The sequence below is a fragment of the Mobula birostris genome, chromosome 13 (assembly GCF_030028105.1).
Source record: "Mobula birostris isolate sMobBir1 chromosome 13, sMobBir1.hap1, whole genome shotgun sequence".
In the NCBI taxonomy this organism is placed as follows: Eukaryota; Metazoa; Chordata; class Chondrichthyes; order Myliobatiformes; family Myliobatidae; genus Mobula; species Mobula birostris.
In genome coordinates, this window is record NC_092382.1 from 62,173,707 (window position 1) to 62,189,813 (window position 16,107).

Here is a 16,107-nt window from a genome sequence, read left to right on the forward strand (position 1 = left end):
TTTAAATCTGTTGAAATCTGTCACTTTGGAGTGGCTAAGTGGTACTTCAAATCACAGACTTAATATTTTGTTCATAGAGATCGTCTGTGGTGTCTGGGGTCAAATCGCTGGATGGACAAAATGTCTGAAATGTGGGTTAGGTACGGCACTGTGCAGAAAATATTGTACACGGTCATTGCCGTCACTGGAGTTCCTGGTGAGTGAGCAGAGCAAGTCATGTTTGGGGTGTCCGTGTGTTAGATGGAGCAAACCTGTTTATAATAATTTTAAAAACTAGATGTAATTTAACTCCTTCTTACGGAATATGTATTCCAATTTCCCTTGACTCGGGAGAAAACAGATCTCCATCTCAAACCAATTATTCAGAAAAAAAAACAAGGGAGTATTTCCTACTCCCTCAATATAGCAAATTCCATAAACCCCATCCCCAGAAAAAAAAACAAGGGAGCATTTCCTACTCCCTTAATATAGGATATCCCATAAGCCCCTCCAGATAGGTAAATTAATTTTCCTACATCAGACTGCCTTTCTCATTGCAATGTATTCTTGTCTCTCAAATAGAGCCACACTTGTCTTCCCCATACCTTTCTGTTTCCTTTATACTTCCAACAAAGGTTCTTTGAGATGAAGCATTAAGTCTGGTTGTCCTTCCCAGTGCTGCCTGTTCTGAAGGGTGTTTCCAGTTTTTTTTTGTGTGCATTCTCACCCATCTTTCTACACCACAGGAAATCCAAAATTCAAAAGAGTTGGATTCCCATCAATAGCCCACCCATAACTGCATATTGCATTTGCAAATCCAGTAGAACTGTAATTTCCTTTACACAAATTGGGAGATAATTGTCCGTCCAAAATTGAAGGAAACACTTCAACTAGTACACAGATAACCTCCTACTCTGCAAATCAGAGGAACCTAATCTGCTCAAAGTGAAGGGGAAACCATGCCATCACAGATACACTAACAGCGGGAAGTGGCCGTTCACCTGCTCCATGTGTGTGAAGAGGCTCATTCAGTTAACCCACCTTGTGATGCTCCGGTGAATTCACAATAAATAGAGGCCACATTTCTGTCCGGAGTGAACAAAGAGTTTTACTCAATCATCCCAGCTGCTGCAACAGCAGCAACTTCACATCAGGGAGGAAGTTCAAATCAGCTCTATGTCAAATGTTTAACCATCACGGTGACTGAAGGCAGCTGCAGGTTCATGAGGAACTGTTACTGTCAGATTCTGCAGTTCTTGCGGCTGCTCATCGCACCCAGGACTGAACCCCGGTCACTGAGCATTGGAGGAGTCCGTTCTGCTGATGTTAGCCTTAAACTAGACTGGTGTTTAATATTCTGGATCTGTGAAAGATAAAACAGTTCTATATTCACTCCCGTGTCTCAGGTACTTGCTGTCTCTACCACATTCACAATGTACACTAGAGAGGCCACTCGGCCCATCTGGTCCCTGCCAATGTTTCACGTTCCATATCAGTATATCAATATCTATCCCTGTCGTTCCCCTCTCACTCTCCCTGTGATGACAGTTTACAACTAGTCACCACCCCGTGGGATAGGAAATTTCCCTTGAATATTATGGAATCATGGAAATTTACAGCACATTACAGACCCTTTGGGTCCGTTATTCCGACCATGTAACTTACTCTAGAAACAGCGAGAATTATCCTATCGCATAGGCCTCTATTTTCCTAATCTCCATGTACCTATCTAAGAGTCTCTTAAAAGACCCTGTTGTATCCACCTCGACCACCGTTGCTGGCAGTGCATTCCACACACACTACTCTTTGTTTAAAAAACTTAGCTCTGACATCTCATCTGTACCTACTTCCAAGCAGCTTAAAACCATGTCCCTCGTGTTAGTCATTTCAGCCCTGGGACAAGCCTCTGGCTATCTACCCGACCAATGCTTCTCATCATCTTATACACCTGCATGAATTTCCTGCATGATTTTCTCCAGACTGAATAAGACAATGAGCTCACTGTGGTTTTGCCGTTCCCCAGGGCTCTGGACTAAGGTGGTTAAACTCCTTCTTTCCTGCTCTTTTTAACTTTTTGGGCCGTTTTCACTAATTTCAAACGACTGTGCCATCGACAGCTGGGTTGTTGCAATGCACTGCTGAAGTCTGACAGCAGACTAGAGAGTGAATCTTCGATGGACCAGAGTCAGACCCCAAGGGTTGCCAGCCTGAGTCAGGGGTTTGGGGTTCCAGAAAGAGATGGGACCGAGAGTTTACAAGGAGGGGGGAGAAGAGGAATCAGATCAGCTGGATGTGGCTACAAATGAAAGATCAAAAACATTTGGAAGCTGGTTGATCAAAAAAAAAGTGGTTAATTTCTGCAAAATACTGGTGGAAATCAACAGATCAGGCAGTCAATGTGGAGAGGAACAAATAAGCAACGGTTAGGCCGAACCCCTTCAGCATGCATTGGCTGTGTACACCTCTGCTTAGTTGCTGCCTGAACTGCAGAGTTCCTCCAGCATTTTGTGTGAATGTGTCCACATCTCCTGTAACAGCAGAATCTCTTGTGTTTTATATCTGCAGTTGTAAGAACGTTCTACTTTGGCATTAAACATGCGGAACGTTTGCTGATGTTAAGTGTAATGTTTTATGGGAGCTGCATTCTGTGTTAAACGAGCTGCTGAGTTTTCTACACACAAAAACTGAGGTATGTACTTGAACCGTTGCTTGCAGAAACTTTCAATGGCACTGTGATTAGCTTGAACACTGAGGCGTAACACTTTTCGGGGTCGCTGAAGCACCGATCGAATGCGCAGGCGTCAGGGTTGCGGATGTCCCGAATATCACGCATGCGCAGTACACAAAAGGCCTCGGATATCGCTGCCGGTGAGTGTTTCTCCGTGCGCCCGTTTTCACTACCGACTGAGGGGCAATTGCTGTGACTCCCGGAAACTGTGCCCCGCGATCCCGGGACAGTCCTGTTCTCTTCTCTCTCTCTCATCCCCACGATCCCCTGCACGGACCCCGGGGAGCTTAGGCTGATGAGGGAATGGGAACCGATGGATCTCTCAGACAGAGCTTAGCTCCAGCTATCAAAGGGTTAGGAACTCGGAGAAAGGGAACAAAATCTTTTACATCGCCAGTTCTGATAATCACCTTTATTTTACCTCCAATCACAAACAAGAGACATTCTGCAGATGCTGGAAACCCAAGCAACACACACAAAATGCCGGAATTCTGCATTAGTACACTTTTCCACAGATGCTGCCTGGCCTGCTGAGTTCCTCCAGCATTTTGTGTGTGTTGCTTGTTCTACCTCCTCTTGTTCCGGACCTTTCTACCCGTGAGGACATGTTTTGACCCATTCACTCTGTGAAGATAATGATATCAAACACCATTGCCCTGGGCAACAAATAGCTTTCACATCACAAATGTGACTACTGCGCTTCCCTTTATATTCACTGGCATTACTGCACCATCAATGAGTTCACCACAGTCAGTCATTTGGCGGAGGCTTCAGGGGAAATATTTATGTACAATACAGAAACTGTGTGTATTGCGGTGATGCAAAAGCTTCTGTATACTTCCAACAAATCCTCAAAGCAATGTATAACTTCCTTGTTTATGCTTAGAGCCTTTTTCAGGTGTATAAGATGATGAGGGGCATTGATCGTGTGGATAGCCAGAGGCTTTTTCCAGGGCTGAAATGGCTCACATGAGGGACATAGTTTTGAGCTGCTTGGAAATAGATACCGAAGGGATGGCAGGGGTAAGTTTTTTACACAGAGAGTGATGGGTGTGTGGAATGCACTGCCAGCAGTGGTGGTCGAGGCAGATACAATAGGGTCGTTTAACAGCCTGTTAGATAGGTACATGGAGCTTAGAAAAATAGAGGTCTGTGTGCTAGGGAAATTCTAGGCAGTTTCTAGGTAAGTTTCATGGTTGGCAAAACATTGGGCTGAATGGCCTGGAATATGCTGTAGATTTCTATGTTCTATGTTGAACAGTGAAATAACTGGCTATCCTACAATCCTCTGATAACTCTCCCGGCACAAAGGATGATTTAATTATCTCTGCTAGGGCCCTGACGATTTCTGCACTTGCCTCCTGTAGGGTCCGAGGGAGCACCTTGTCATGCCCTGGAGATTTATCCACCCTAATCTGCCTCAGGATAGCAAACATCTCCTCTTCATTAATCTGTACAGGGTCCATGATTTTAATGCCGCTTTTCCACACCCTCACTGACACTGTGTCCATCTCCTGAGTAAATAAGATGAAAAAAATATTTAAGATCTCCCCCATCTGCTTTGGTTCCACACGTGGATTGCCATTCCAGTCTTCCAGAGGACCAACTTTGTGCCTTGCAATCCTTTTGCTCTCAATCTATCTCTAGAATCCGTGAGGCTTATCCTTCGTCTTTTCTGTGAGGGCAATCTCATGCTTTCTTTTAGCCATCCTGATTTATTTCCTCCTTGTTCTCTTGCATTTCTTATACTCCATAAGAATCTACCTGCCTATCCCTGTTATGCAACTCCATTTTGTGCTTCACCAGGTTCTCAATATCTCTTGAAAACCAAGAGATACAGTTTCCAACTTTACCTTTTATTCTGACAAGCACATACCCGCCTTGTACTCTCAAAATTTTGCTTTGAAGGCCTCCCATTTACCAAGCACACCTTTGCCATAAAGCAGCCTGTCACAATCCACAGTTGCCAGATCCTAGTGTCATAATTCCAGTGTTGTTCCATGCCGTGAACACATCTGCCTTTCCTACGCTGCTCCCTGTATTGAAATATACAGGGCTCAGCATATTCACTGCGCCATGCTCAACGTTTTTCATTCCTGACTTTGTCTGAGGACTGAACAACATCTGTCTCCACAACCCCTCTACTATCTGTTCTGTTATTCAGGCTCCCATTCCCCTTGCAACTTTAATTTAAATAACCCCTTCCCCCAGCTCCCACCATGCAACTCCATCACCCCTTTGTGCTTCTTCTCCCAGGTCAATAAAAAGGAGGTGCATACCAGGTACAGGCAGATAGGAACAAATGGGGTACTTATGAAATACAGGAAATTCAAGTTAAAATAAAAGAAGGCATGAGGTTGCCCCAGCAGACAAGATTTAGGAGACTCCTCAGGGATTCTACAGACATGTTAAGAGCAAAAAGATTGCAAGGGGAAAGTTAATCCGCTGGAAGATCAGAATGATAATCCATATGAGGAGACCAAGTAGATGGGGGAGATAGTTTTTTTGCATCCGTATTTGCACAGGAGATGGACACAGTCTACAGAAGTGAGGCAAAGCAGCATCAACTTCATGGACCCTGTACAGATTACAGAGGTGGAGGTGTTTGCTGTCTTAAGGCACATTACCGTGGATAAATCACCAGGGCCTGACAGGTTGTTCCCTAGGACTCTGCGGAAGACAAGTGCAGAAATTGTCGGGGCCCAAGCACAGATATATAAATCAACCTTAGTGACAGGTGAGGTACTGGAGGATTGGAGGACAGCCAATGTTGTTCTGCTGTCCAAGAAAGGCTCTAAAAATAAACCAAGAAATTGTACTTTGGTGAGCTTGACATCAGTAGGGGAAGGTTATTGAAATGTATGTGCAGGAACCAGATATATAAGTATTTGGAGAGATGTGGACTGATTAAGGATAGACAGCATGGCGTTGTGCATGGTAGGTCATGTCTAACCAATCTTATAGAGTCTCTCGAGGAAGTTATCTGGAAAGTGGACGAAGGCAAGGCAGTGGATGTTGTCTACATGGACTTTAGCAAGGCACTTGACAGAGTCTCATATGGGAGGTTGGTCAAGAAGGTTCAGTCACTCAGCATTCAAGATGAGATAGTAAATTGAATGAGACACTGTCTTTGGGAGAAGCCAGACTGTGGTAGCAGATGATTGCCTCTCTGACTGGAGGCCTGTGACTAGTGGTGTGCCACAGGGATCAGTGCTGGATCTGTTGTTTGTCATCTATATCAGTAATCTGGATGATAACATGGTTAGCTGGATCAGCAAAGTTGTGGCTGACTCCGAGATTGGTGGTGCAGTGGACAGTGAGGAAGACTATCATGGCTTGCAGTGCGATCTGGACCAGCAGTGGACAGTGAGGAAGACTATCATGGCTTGCAGTGCGATCTGGACCAGCTGGGAAAATGGTTTGAGAAATGGAAAATGGAATTTAATGGAGACAAGTGTGAGGTGTTGCACTTTGGTAGGACCTACCAAGGGAGGACTTTCACAGTGACTGTTCAGGCATGGAGGAGTGTTGTAGAAGAAAGGGATCTGGGAATACACGTCCTTAATTCACTGAAAGTGGTGTCACAGTTAGATACGGACAGAAAGAAAGATTTCAGCCCATTGGCCTTCATGAACCAAAGTAGTGACAATGATAGATCTTTATACTTTATACTTTATCCTTCATTGTTGCCAAACAATTGGAACTAGAACGAACAATCATCACAGCGATATTTGATTCTGCGCTTCACACTCCCTGGATTACACATATTAAATATTAAAAATAGTTAAAATTAGTAAATATTAAAAATTTAAATTATAAATCATAAATAGAAAATAGAAAAATGGGAAGTAAGGTAGTACAAAAAAAACGAGAGACAGGTCCGGATATTTGGAGGGTCCGGCCCAGATTCGGGTCAGGATCCGTTCAGCAGTCGTATCACAGTTGGAAAAGAGCTGTTCCCAAATCTGGCCATACGAGTCTTCAAGCTCCTGAACCTTCTCCCGGAGGGAAGAGGGACGAAAAGTGTGTTGGCTGGGTGGGTCGTGTCCTTGATTATCCTGGCAGCACTGCTCCGACAGTGTGCGGTGTAAAGTGAGTCCAAGGACGGAAGATTGGTTTGTGTGATGCGCTGCGCCGTGTTCACGATCTTCTGCAGCTTCTTTCAGTCTTATGGATGTTGACTTGTAGAAGATATTGGTGAGGCCTAATGTGGAGTCTTGTTTGCACTTGAGGTCACCTACCTACAGGAAAGATGTAAAAGAGGTTGAAAGAGTTCTGAGAAAATTCACAAGGATGCTGCCAGGTCTGGAGGACTTGGGTTATTGGGAAGGATTGAACAGATCAGGACTTTATTGCTTGGAATGTGGAAGATTGAGGGGAGATTTGATTGTGACAGAGGTGCACAGATAGGGTAAATGCAAGCTGGCTTTCTCCACTGGGATTGGGTGGGCTACAACCAGAAGCCATGGGTCAAGTGTGAAAGTTGAGATGGTAAGGGGAACATGAGGGGAAACTTCTTCACACAGACCGTCATCCAGGTGTGGAATGAGCAGCCAGCACACCCGGTGCCTGCAAGCTCAAGTTGAACATTTCAGAGGTTTGTACAGGTACCTGGATGGTAGGGGTATGGCAGTAGAAAGTTTAAGTAGCTCGGCACCAACCAGATGGGCCAAAGGGCCTGTTTCTGTATTGTATTATTCTATGACTGTGACAAGAACCTGAAATAATACAAAAACTCACTTTAAGTCCTTTTACCAGCTGTGCGGACCAACCATTCATCTCAGCAGGAATTGTTTATATGGTGTTAAAACTGTGGCACTTTAAGTTAGTAATACATGAAAGAAAATTCCAGCTGCACGTTAACAAAGGCTATTCGTGTGAGAGTGTTTCGGTTACTGTGGGGCCAGGCACCCATGTAGCTCAGTGGGAACAGGGAATAATACCAATGGAGAGAGTCAAACTGAGCCAGGTCACAGATTGGGGAGGGTAAAAACATAGAAAAAAAACTACCCCATAACACGGGCTCCCTGGCCCACAAAGCTGTGCCGAATATGGCCATACCTGAGAAATTACCTCTAATTTTCTGAGCTCCATATACCTGTCCAGGGGTCTCTTAAAAGGCCCTATTGTATCCACCTCTGCCACCGTTGCCGGCAGCCCATTCCACACACTCAGCACTCTCTGCGTAAAAAAACATACCCCTCACATCTCCTCTGAACCCATTCTCATAGAGACAGAAAGAACATCAGAGAATTTGATGATCATTCCAGATACCAGCACTGTGCCCAGTTAGAAGATGATTTCTCTCTCCAACTTGGGTTGAACCTCACTGTAACAGTGTGATGTCAGATCACACCTTGACAACCCAAGTGATCTCATCTGAACTGTTGTCCTACACCCACTGATAGATTTTGTAAATCTTTTTACAGGTTAAAAGTGACAAGGAATTTGTCTATGGGAATCTCGAACATAACACGCCTGATTTGCTGTCTTGGTCCAGATATTTAACAAGTGGAGCAAGGGATTCACTCAATCATCCTTCCTGCTCAGACTGTGGGGAGGGATTCACTCGATCATCTGACCGACTGGCACGCCCGTCATTTCACAGGGGGGAACCCGTTCATCTGCTCAGACAGTGGGAATGGATTCAGTTGGTCATTTCAACTGAAGGTACATCAGCAAGTTCACACTGGGACAAGGACATTCACCTGTTCTGTGTGTGAGAAGGGATTCAGTCGGTCTTCCCACCTGTGGACACACCAGTCAGTTCATACTGGGCAGAGGCTGGTCATCTGCTGAATTTGTGGGGAAAGATTCACTCGGTCATCTGACCTAATGGCTCACCAGCGAGTTCACACTGGAGAGCAGCTGTTCACCTGCTCAGACTGTGGGAAGGGATTCACTCGGTCATCCACCCTACTGAGACACCAGTCAGTTCACACCGGGGAGCGGCCATTCACCTGCTCAGACTGTGGGAAGGGATTCACTTGCTCATCTAAACTGAAGGTACATCAGAGAGTTCACACTGGAGAGAGGCCATTCACCTGCTCAGACTGTGGGAAGGGATTCAGTTTGTCATCTCAACTGAAGATACATCAGCGATTTCACACTGGGGAGCGACCGTTCACCTGCTCGGACTGTGGGAAGGGATTCACTTCGTCATCTGAACTGAAGGGACATCAGCGATTTCACACCGGTGAGAAGCCGTTCACCTGCTCAGACTGTGGGAAGGGATTCACTCGATCATCTGACCTACTGGTACACACGTCAGTTCATACTGGGGAGAGGCCGTTCAAATGCTCAGACTGTGGGAAGGGATTCACTCAGTCATCTAAACTGAAGGTACATCAGAGAGTTCACACTGGGGAGAGGCCATTCACCTGCTCAGTGTGTGGGAAGGGATTTGCTCGGTCATGTCAACTGAAGGCACATCAGAGAGTTCACACCGGGGAGTGGCCGTTCACCTGCTCAGACTGTGGGAAGGGATTCACTTACTCATCTCATCTGAAGGAACATCAGCGAGTTCACACTGGGGAGAGGCCGTTCACCTGCTCAGACTGTGGGAAGGGATTCAGTCGGTCATCCCACCTACTTGTACACAAGTCAGTTCACACTGGGGAGAGGCCGTTCACCTGCTCAGTGTGTGGGAAGGGATTCACTCAGTCATCTCAACTGAAGGGACACCAGTCAGTTCACACTGGGGAGAGGCCGTTTACCTGCTCAGACTGTGGGAAAGGATTCACTCGGTCATTCCACCTACTGAGACACCAGCGACTTCACACTGGGGAGAGGCTGTTCACCTGCTCAGACTTTGGGAAGAGATTCTCTCAGCCAAATCAACCAAATGTGCATGACTGCGTTCACACTGGGGAGAGGCCGTTCCCCTGCTGTGAATGTGGGAAAGGATTCACTCAGTCATCTCACTTTATGTAACTCTCCCTTCAGCTAGCAGCTTAATATAGGGGGTGATAGCCCCCCAGCCCAGCCAAACTTAAGAAATCTCGTTTGGGTGGATGCTGCGTGATGTCTCCTCTGTTACAAATCGGTACCATGAAATAACAAATGGTAAACAATATCTGATTAAATGATTGAACTTTATAATTCTTACTTTGACTGAGGCTGAGGAACTGGTGTAGGGGACAGGGTTTCAGATTTCAGGATCATTGGGATCTCTTCTGGGGCAGGTGGGACCTGTACAAGAGAGACGGGTTACACCTGAACTACAAGGGGACCGGTATCCTTATGGGGAGGTTTGTTAGTGCTATTGGGGAGGGTTTAAGCTCGATTTGCAGGGGGATGGGAACCAGAGTGCCAGAGCAGATAGTGGAGCGGGGGTGAAAATAAATGATGTTAAAAGCTCATGCAAAGCCACAATTAGAAGGGTTGTGAATGGTGGAAATAATCTCCTGAGGTGTGTCTATTTCAATGCAAGGAGTATTGTGTGGAAGGCAGACGAGCTGAGGGCATGGATTGACACATGGAATGACGACATTATAGCCATTAGTGAAACTTGGCTGCAGGAGGGATAGGACTGGCAGCTTAATGTTCCAGGGTTCTGATGTTTCAGACGTGATAGAGGCAGAGGAATGAAGGGTGGTGGGGGGTGCAGGTGGTAGCATTGCTAGTCAGGAAAATGTTACAGCAGTGCTCAGGCAGGACAGATTAGAGGGCTTGTCTATTGAGGCCATATGGGTGGAGCTGGGAAACAAGAAAGGTATGGCCACATAAATGGGGTTGTATTATAGACCACCCAGTAGTCAACGAGAATTGGAGGAGCATATCTGCAGAGAGATAGACAACTGCAGGAAGCAAAAATTAGTGATAGTAGGGGATTTTAATTTTCCACATACTGATTGGGTCTCCCATACTGTTAAAGGTCTACACAGGTTAGAGCTTGTAATATGTGTTCTGGAAAGTTTTCTAAATCAATATATGGAGGTACCAACTAGAGAGGATGCAATATTAGATCTCCCATTCGGAAATGAGTTAGGACTGGCGACGGGAGTGTGTGTAGGGGAGCACTTTGGTTCCAGTGATCATAACACCATTAGTTTCAACTTGATCATTGATAAAGATAGATCTGGTACTCGGTTTGAGGTTCTAAACTGGAAAAAGGCGAAATTTGAAGAAATGAGAAAGGATCCAAAAAGCATGGATTGGGACAGTTTGTTCTCTGGCAAGGATGTGATTGGTAAGTGGGAAGCCTTCAAAGGAGAAATTTTTGAGAGTGCAGACTTTATATGTTCCTGTCAGGATTAAAGGCAAAGTGAATAGGAATAAGGAACCTTGGTTGTCAAGGGATATTGGAGCTCTGATAAAGAAGAAGAGAGAGTTGTATGACACGTATAGGAAACAGGGAGCAAATAAGGTGCTAGAGGAGTATAAAAAGTGCAAAAAAAAACTAAGAAAGAAATCAGGAGGGCTAAAAGAAGACATGAGGTTGCCTTGGCAGTCAAGCTGAAGGATAATCCAAAGAGCTTTTACAGGTATATTAAGAGTGAAAGGATTGTAAGGGATAAAATTGGTCCTCTTGAAGATCAGAGTAGTCGGCTATGTGTGAAGCCAAAAGAAATGGGGGAGATCTTAAATGGGTTTTTTGCGTCTGTATTTACTAAGAAAACTGGCATGAAGTCTATCGAATTAAGGGAAACAAGTAGTGAGATCATGGAAACTGTACAGATTGAAAAGGAGGAGGTGCTTGCTATCTTGAGGCAAATTAGAGTGGATAAATCCCCAGAACCTGACAGGGTGTTCCCTCTGATCTTGAAGGAGACTAGTGTTGAAATTGCAGGGGCCCTGGCAGATATATTTAAAATGTCGGTATCTACGGGTGAGGTGCCGGAGGATTGGAGGATGGCTCATGTTGTTCTGTTGTTTAAAAAAGGATCTAAAAGTAATCTGGAAAATTATAGGCCGGTAAGTTTGACGACAGTAGTAGGTAAGTTATTGGAAGGAGTACTAAAAGATAGGATCTACAAGTATTTGGATAGACAGGGACTTATTAGGGAGAGTCAACATGGCTTTGTGCGTGGTAGGTCATGTTTAACCAATCTGTTAGAGTTTTTCGAGGAGGTTACCAGGAAAGTGGATGAAGGGAAGGCAGTGGGTATTGTGTACATGGACTCCAGTAAGGCCTTTGACAAGATCCCACATGGGAGGTTAGTTAGGAAAATTCAGTCGCTAGGTATACATGGAGAGGTGGTAAATTGGATTAGACATTAGCTCAATGGAAGAAGCCAGAGAGTGGTAGGAGAGGATTGCTTCTCTGAGTGGAGGCCTGTGACTTGTGGTGTGCCACAGGGATCAGTGCTGGGTCCATTGTTATTTCTCATCTATATCAATGATCTGGATGATAATGTGCTAAATTGGTCCAGGTGCAGGTCAGTAGGACTAGGCAGAAAAATGGTTCGGCAGAGCCAAGAAGGGCCAAAAGGCCTGATTCTGTGTGGTAGTGTTCTATGGTTCTATATGGTTAGTGAAGTAAACAAAAAAAAAGGGCCCACTCTCTCCATTCGCATCTTCTCATCTCTCCACAACAAAAGACCATGAAAATCCCTCTTCCAGACTCACAAGAAAGAACATTTCTCTCATTGGATGACCCCGCACTCCAAGACCCTGTTATCTCCAGTCATAACCTAAACATTGCTGCTACAGAGAAACCATTACCTCAGCAGTGAAACACTGCACAGAGGCCGTTACATTAGCAGTGGAACCTTACAGTATGTTACACTTGTGACACACTGCCGGGTTCACACTGGGGAGAAAGTTTCAATAAGCTGCATGCTGGATATTTGTCCATCACAGTTGCTGAATGCAATTTTGAGAGTGACTGTTGGTGCTGAACTCTGCAATTATTGCTGATGCTCACCACACACAGTTCTGCACCCTGGTCACTGGGCATGGGAGGAGTTTCTTCTGCTGCATATTCACCTTTAGTGGAACTGGAGTTTAATATTCTGGATCTGAGACAAATAAATCAGTTTATTTTAAACTCTGTCTCTGGTACTTGATGAATTTATAACACACCTAGTGTACAGTAGAGAGTCGACTCAGGCCAGCTGGACCCTGCCAGTGATTCAGTTCCATGACGGTCAATTTAAATCCTGCCCTGTTGTTCATCTCTCGCTCTCCCTGTGTTTATGGGTTCCGAACAGTCACCACTCTGTGGGTGAAGAGGTTTCCCTTGAATTTTCTGCAGACTGAAGAAGCCGAGCTGACTGCAGTTCTGTCTGAGATGTTCTTCGCCCTGAAATCTCTGGGCTGAGGAAGAATGGCATTGGTCGTTAACCTCCATAATGACGACTCATTTCCACATTGTGGGTCATTTTTCCTGCTTCTAAAGGGTTGTTAGAAAACACCACTGTCCTCTAAAGACTGAAAGCAGAATGGGAAACCATCTGTTGGATGTTCAATGAAGCAGGGTCAGAAACCAGAGGCAGGTCTGCACAGGGCAGATTTTGGGGATCTGGATGATGTTCAGGGTAAGAACGTATGATGAGGAGAAGGGAATCAGCAGTGGGGCGTGGCAACGGATGACAGAGTAACAACATTTGGAAGCTGACTGAGAGAGAAAATCTTTCAGTTGTCTGACTGATCACACAAACAATGCCTGTGGTGAGGTGCTCCACTGGTTGAGGAACGTGTGTGTGGGGAATGGTTTTATCTATTGAGGGAGTTGTTCCTGCTTGTTTATCCTGTAATATTATATCTGGATGGTTATTATGGATTGTCCTATCTGAAATAATGTATTGATTATCATATAATTTGTAATATTTTGACTCTGAACTGGATCAGGCTTGAAATCTGATGCCTTTATGAAGTGATGGAGGGCCTTCATGAGTTTGTATTTTAAAGCAAGATTTTTGTGAATATTATTTGCCATTTGATTGTACCTTTGCAAGTAATCAGATTGAGTTAAACTGCTGCAGGATCCTGGAATGTGTTGGATTGTGTCTGGTTTCTCTTGGCATTTTCTGCACTTACTGCCTTGTTTTTATATGATTATGAAGACACGTAGTCCTCTTTTATTGTCATTTAGTAATGCATGCCTTAAGAAATGATACATTATTTCCTCCGGTGTGATATCACAAAACACAGGACAAACCAAGACTGAAAAAACTGACAAAACCACATAATTATAACATATAGTTACAAAGAGTGTAACAATACCATAACTTGATGAAGAAATCAGTGAGCACAGTAAAGTTCAAAGTTTCTCAAATGTCCCACATCTCACACAGACAGGAGAAGGAAGAAAAACTCTCCCTGCCATGCCGATCACAATCTGACTCTGAGTCATCCGAAAACTTCGAGCTGTGATCAGCTCTCTGACACCGAGTACTGAGCACCATCTCTGTCTGAACGATTCGACCTCCTCTCGGTCACCAAAAGTAGGCAAGGCCGGGGATTTTGAGGCCTACCCTCTGAAAGTTTCACGACCACACGGTAATGACAGCAGCAAATGGGCATTTCATAAATTTCTCCAGATGTTCCTCTGTGCTTTCACGTCCATTCTCCATCAAATCAGAGTTGTCCACGGCCCCTATTTAACAGATACAACATCATTTTTCACCGGAGGGCTGTGCACACGCCGGCGTGCCGCCATCTTCTCCTCCCGCCGTGTTCGTGCGTATTGCATGTATTCACATTTTTTTTTCCTTTTGTTAACCGGCTTGTCCTATATTTCTGCAAGGAACCCCTCTGTTTCTGGGAAGAGGTCTCCAACTCTCAGTCAGGTGCTCGAAGCTTCCTTGTCACCATCTCGTCTGCTCAGATCACTGGGATGTCTCCCATGGAGGGTCATACTCGTTCCACTGGTTAATGTTTTCTTCCATAGTGATGATTCATTTTTCTGAGTTGGCCCCTCATTTAAGTTTTCCGGTCTGTATTTCTTATCACGATGGCATAGACACACCTGGAGTGCTGAATTCTGTTCATTTTTGTTGAAAATATATACTTAGAAGTTTTATCTGACTTGTGTGATATTTTTTTCATGTGTGTTACTTCTCTTCCTCCTGTCCAAGGTAGTGTTAATCTAAGTGGGTTTGAGCGTAAATATCATTTCAGTTCTTATTTATCTTTAAATTTTACTGATTGAAATGGGACCAAGATATTTTTTATATAAAAAAAAGTCAATGTTGGTATTGATGAAATTGTTTATTGTCTTTGTTGTATTTGTTAACTATTGAGCTGTTTGGCAGGGTTTTTTTAAGCCTTGAACTAAATTTTGTCAAAGGTTTTCCCTATTTCGCACCACTTTCTATTTTCTTTGCTTGTGGATCTTCCAGGTATGTGGGTATCAACAGTCCCGATAAGGGGTCTTGGCCCGAAATGATGATACCCCTCCATAGATGCTGCCTGACATGCTGAGCCCCTCCAGCACTTTGTGTGTAGTTCCCTAGATTTCTACCATCTGCAGGTCCTCATGTTTCCCAGATACTTACATGCTTCTTGAAAGAACAAGCTGGTAGTGGGGTTGTGTGGATCTATTAGTAAGATATTAAATAAAATCATTAGAAAGAGGTGGCATAGGGTTGAAAGGTGTAGAATCTGTGGGTAGAATTAAGGAACAGCAAATGTCAAAAAAAAGCATCTCTGATGGGAATTGTTCCCCGGGGTGGGGTGGCGGGATTTTATTGAAAGGATGAAGATTGTATAAGGGGGCGAACAGGATGTTTGTCCCGGTGGGGACAGGAGGGGCTCATCTGTGGAAATGTCAGAGCCCACGGTGGTGGCGAGCAGAGGGATTCACCACATTGGGGGGCAAACACCGGCAGAATGTTAACCTGCAAGTGGGGACAATGGTCCGAGCAAAGTGACAATTATTTGGATTTTGTTGAGATTGTACCAGGAATATTGTGTAAAATCCGGCTCCCCACACTAACACGGGTTATACAGACCAAAGAACAAACTGCCGGAGGAACTCAGTGGGTCGGGCAGCATCTGTGGAGGGAAATGGACCGTCAACATTTCGGGCCAAGACCCTCCCTCTGGACTGAGAGTGGACGGGAAATAGTCAGAGAAAAGAGGTGAGGGGTGGGGACGGGGCAAGAGCTGGGGAGTGAGAAGTGTATCCAGGAGAGGGGGAGGTGGAAGGTGGAAATAGTAACAGGGGTGGGAGGTGAGTGGTTGGGGCAACACGGGGCTGCAGAAGATGGAAATTAATTCCACAGAGGATTAACAAAGAGGTTAGAGAGTATTTGTTACAGAGAGTGCAATGAAGATTTACCAGACTGATCCCTGGAGTGGTGGGGTCATCATATGAAGAAAGATCAAATGTGATTACCCTTTCATTTAGAGAATCGAGGACTGAGAGGTAAACACATTGAAATGCACTACATCATTACCGGTTGAACCAGGGATCCCAGTCTCTGAAAAAGGGGGTGGACTGTCCGGGACTG

General features: G+C 44.9%; 1 protein-coding gene across 1 annotated transcript; it reads left to right on the top strand.

Moving 5' to 3' along the window:
- The first annotated feature begins 2,825 nt into the window (after window positions 1-2,825).
- LOC140206892 (uncharacterized) lies at window positions 2,826-12,541 on the top strand. The gene is made up of 2 exons (XM_072275162.1): window positions 2,826-2,847; window positions 8,137-12,541. The coding sequence occupies exon 2, from the start codon at window positions 8,543-8,545 to the stop codon at window positions 9,638-9,640; it is 1,098 nt and encodes a 365-aa protein (XP_072131263.1). The 5' UTR covers window positions 2,826-2,847; window positions 8,137-8,542; the 3' UTR covers window positions 9,641-12,541.
- Window positions 12,542-16,107: the final 3,566 nt, after the last annotated feature.

Coding starts and splice junctions, on each gene's coding strand:
- LOC140206892 (XM_072275162.1), top strand. CDS start 8,543: ATGGCTCACCAGCGAGTTCACACTGGAGAGCAGCTGTTCACCTGCTCA.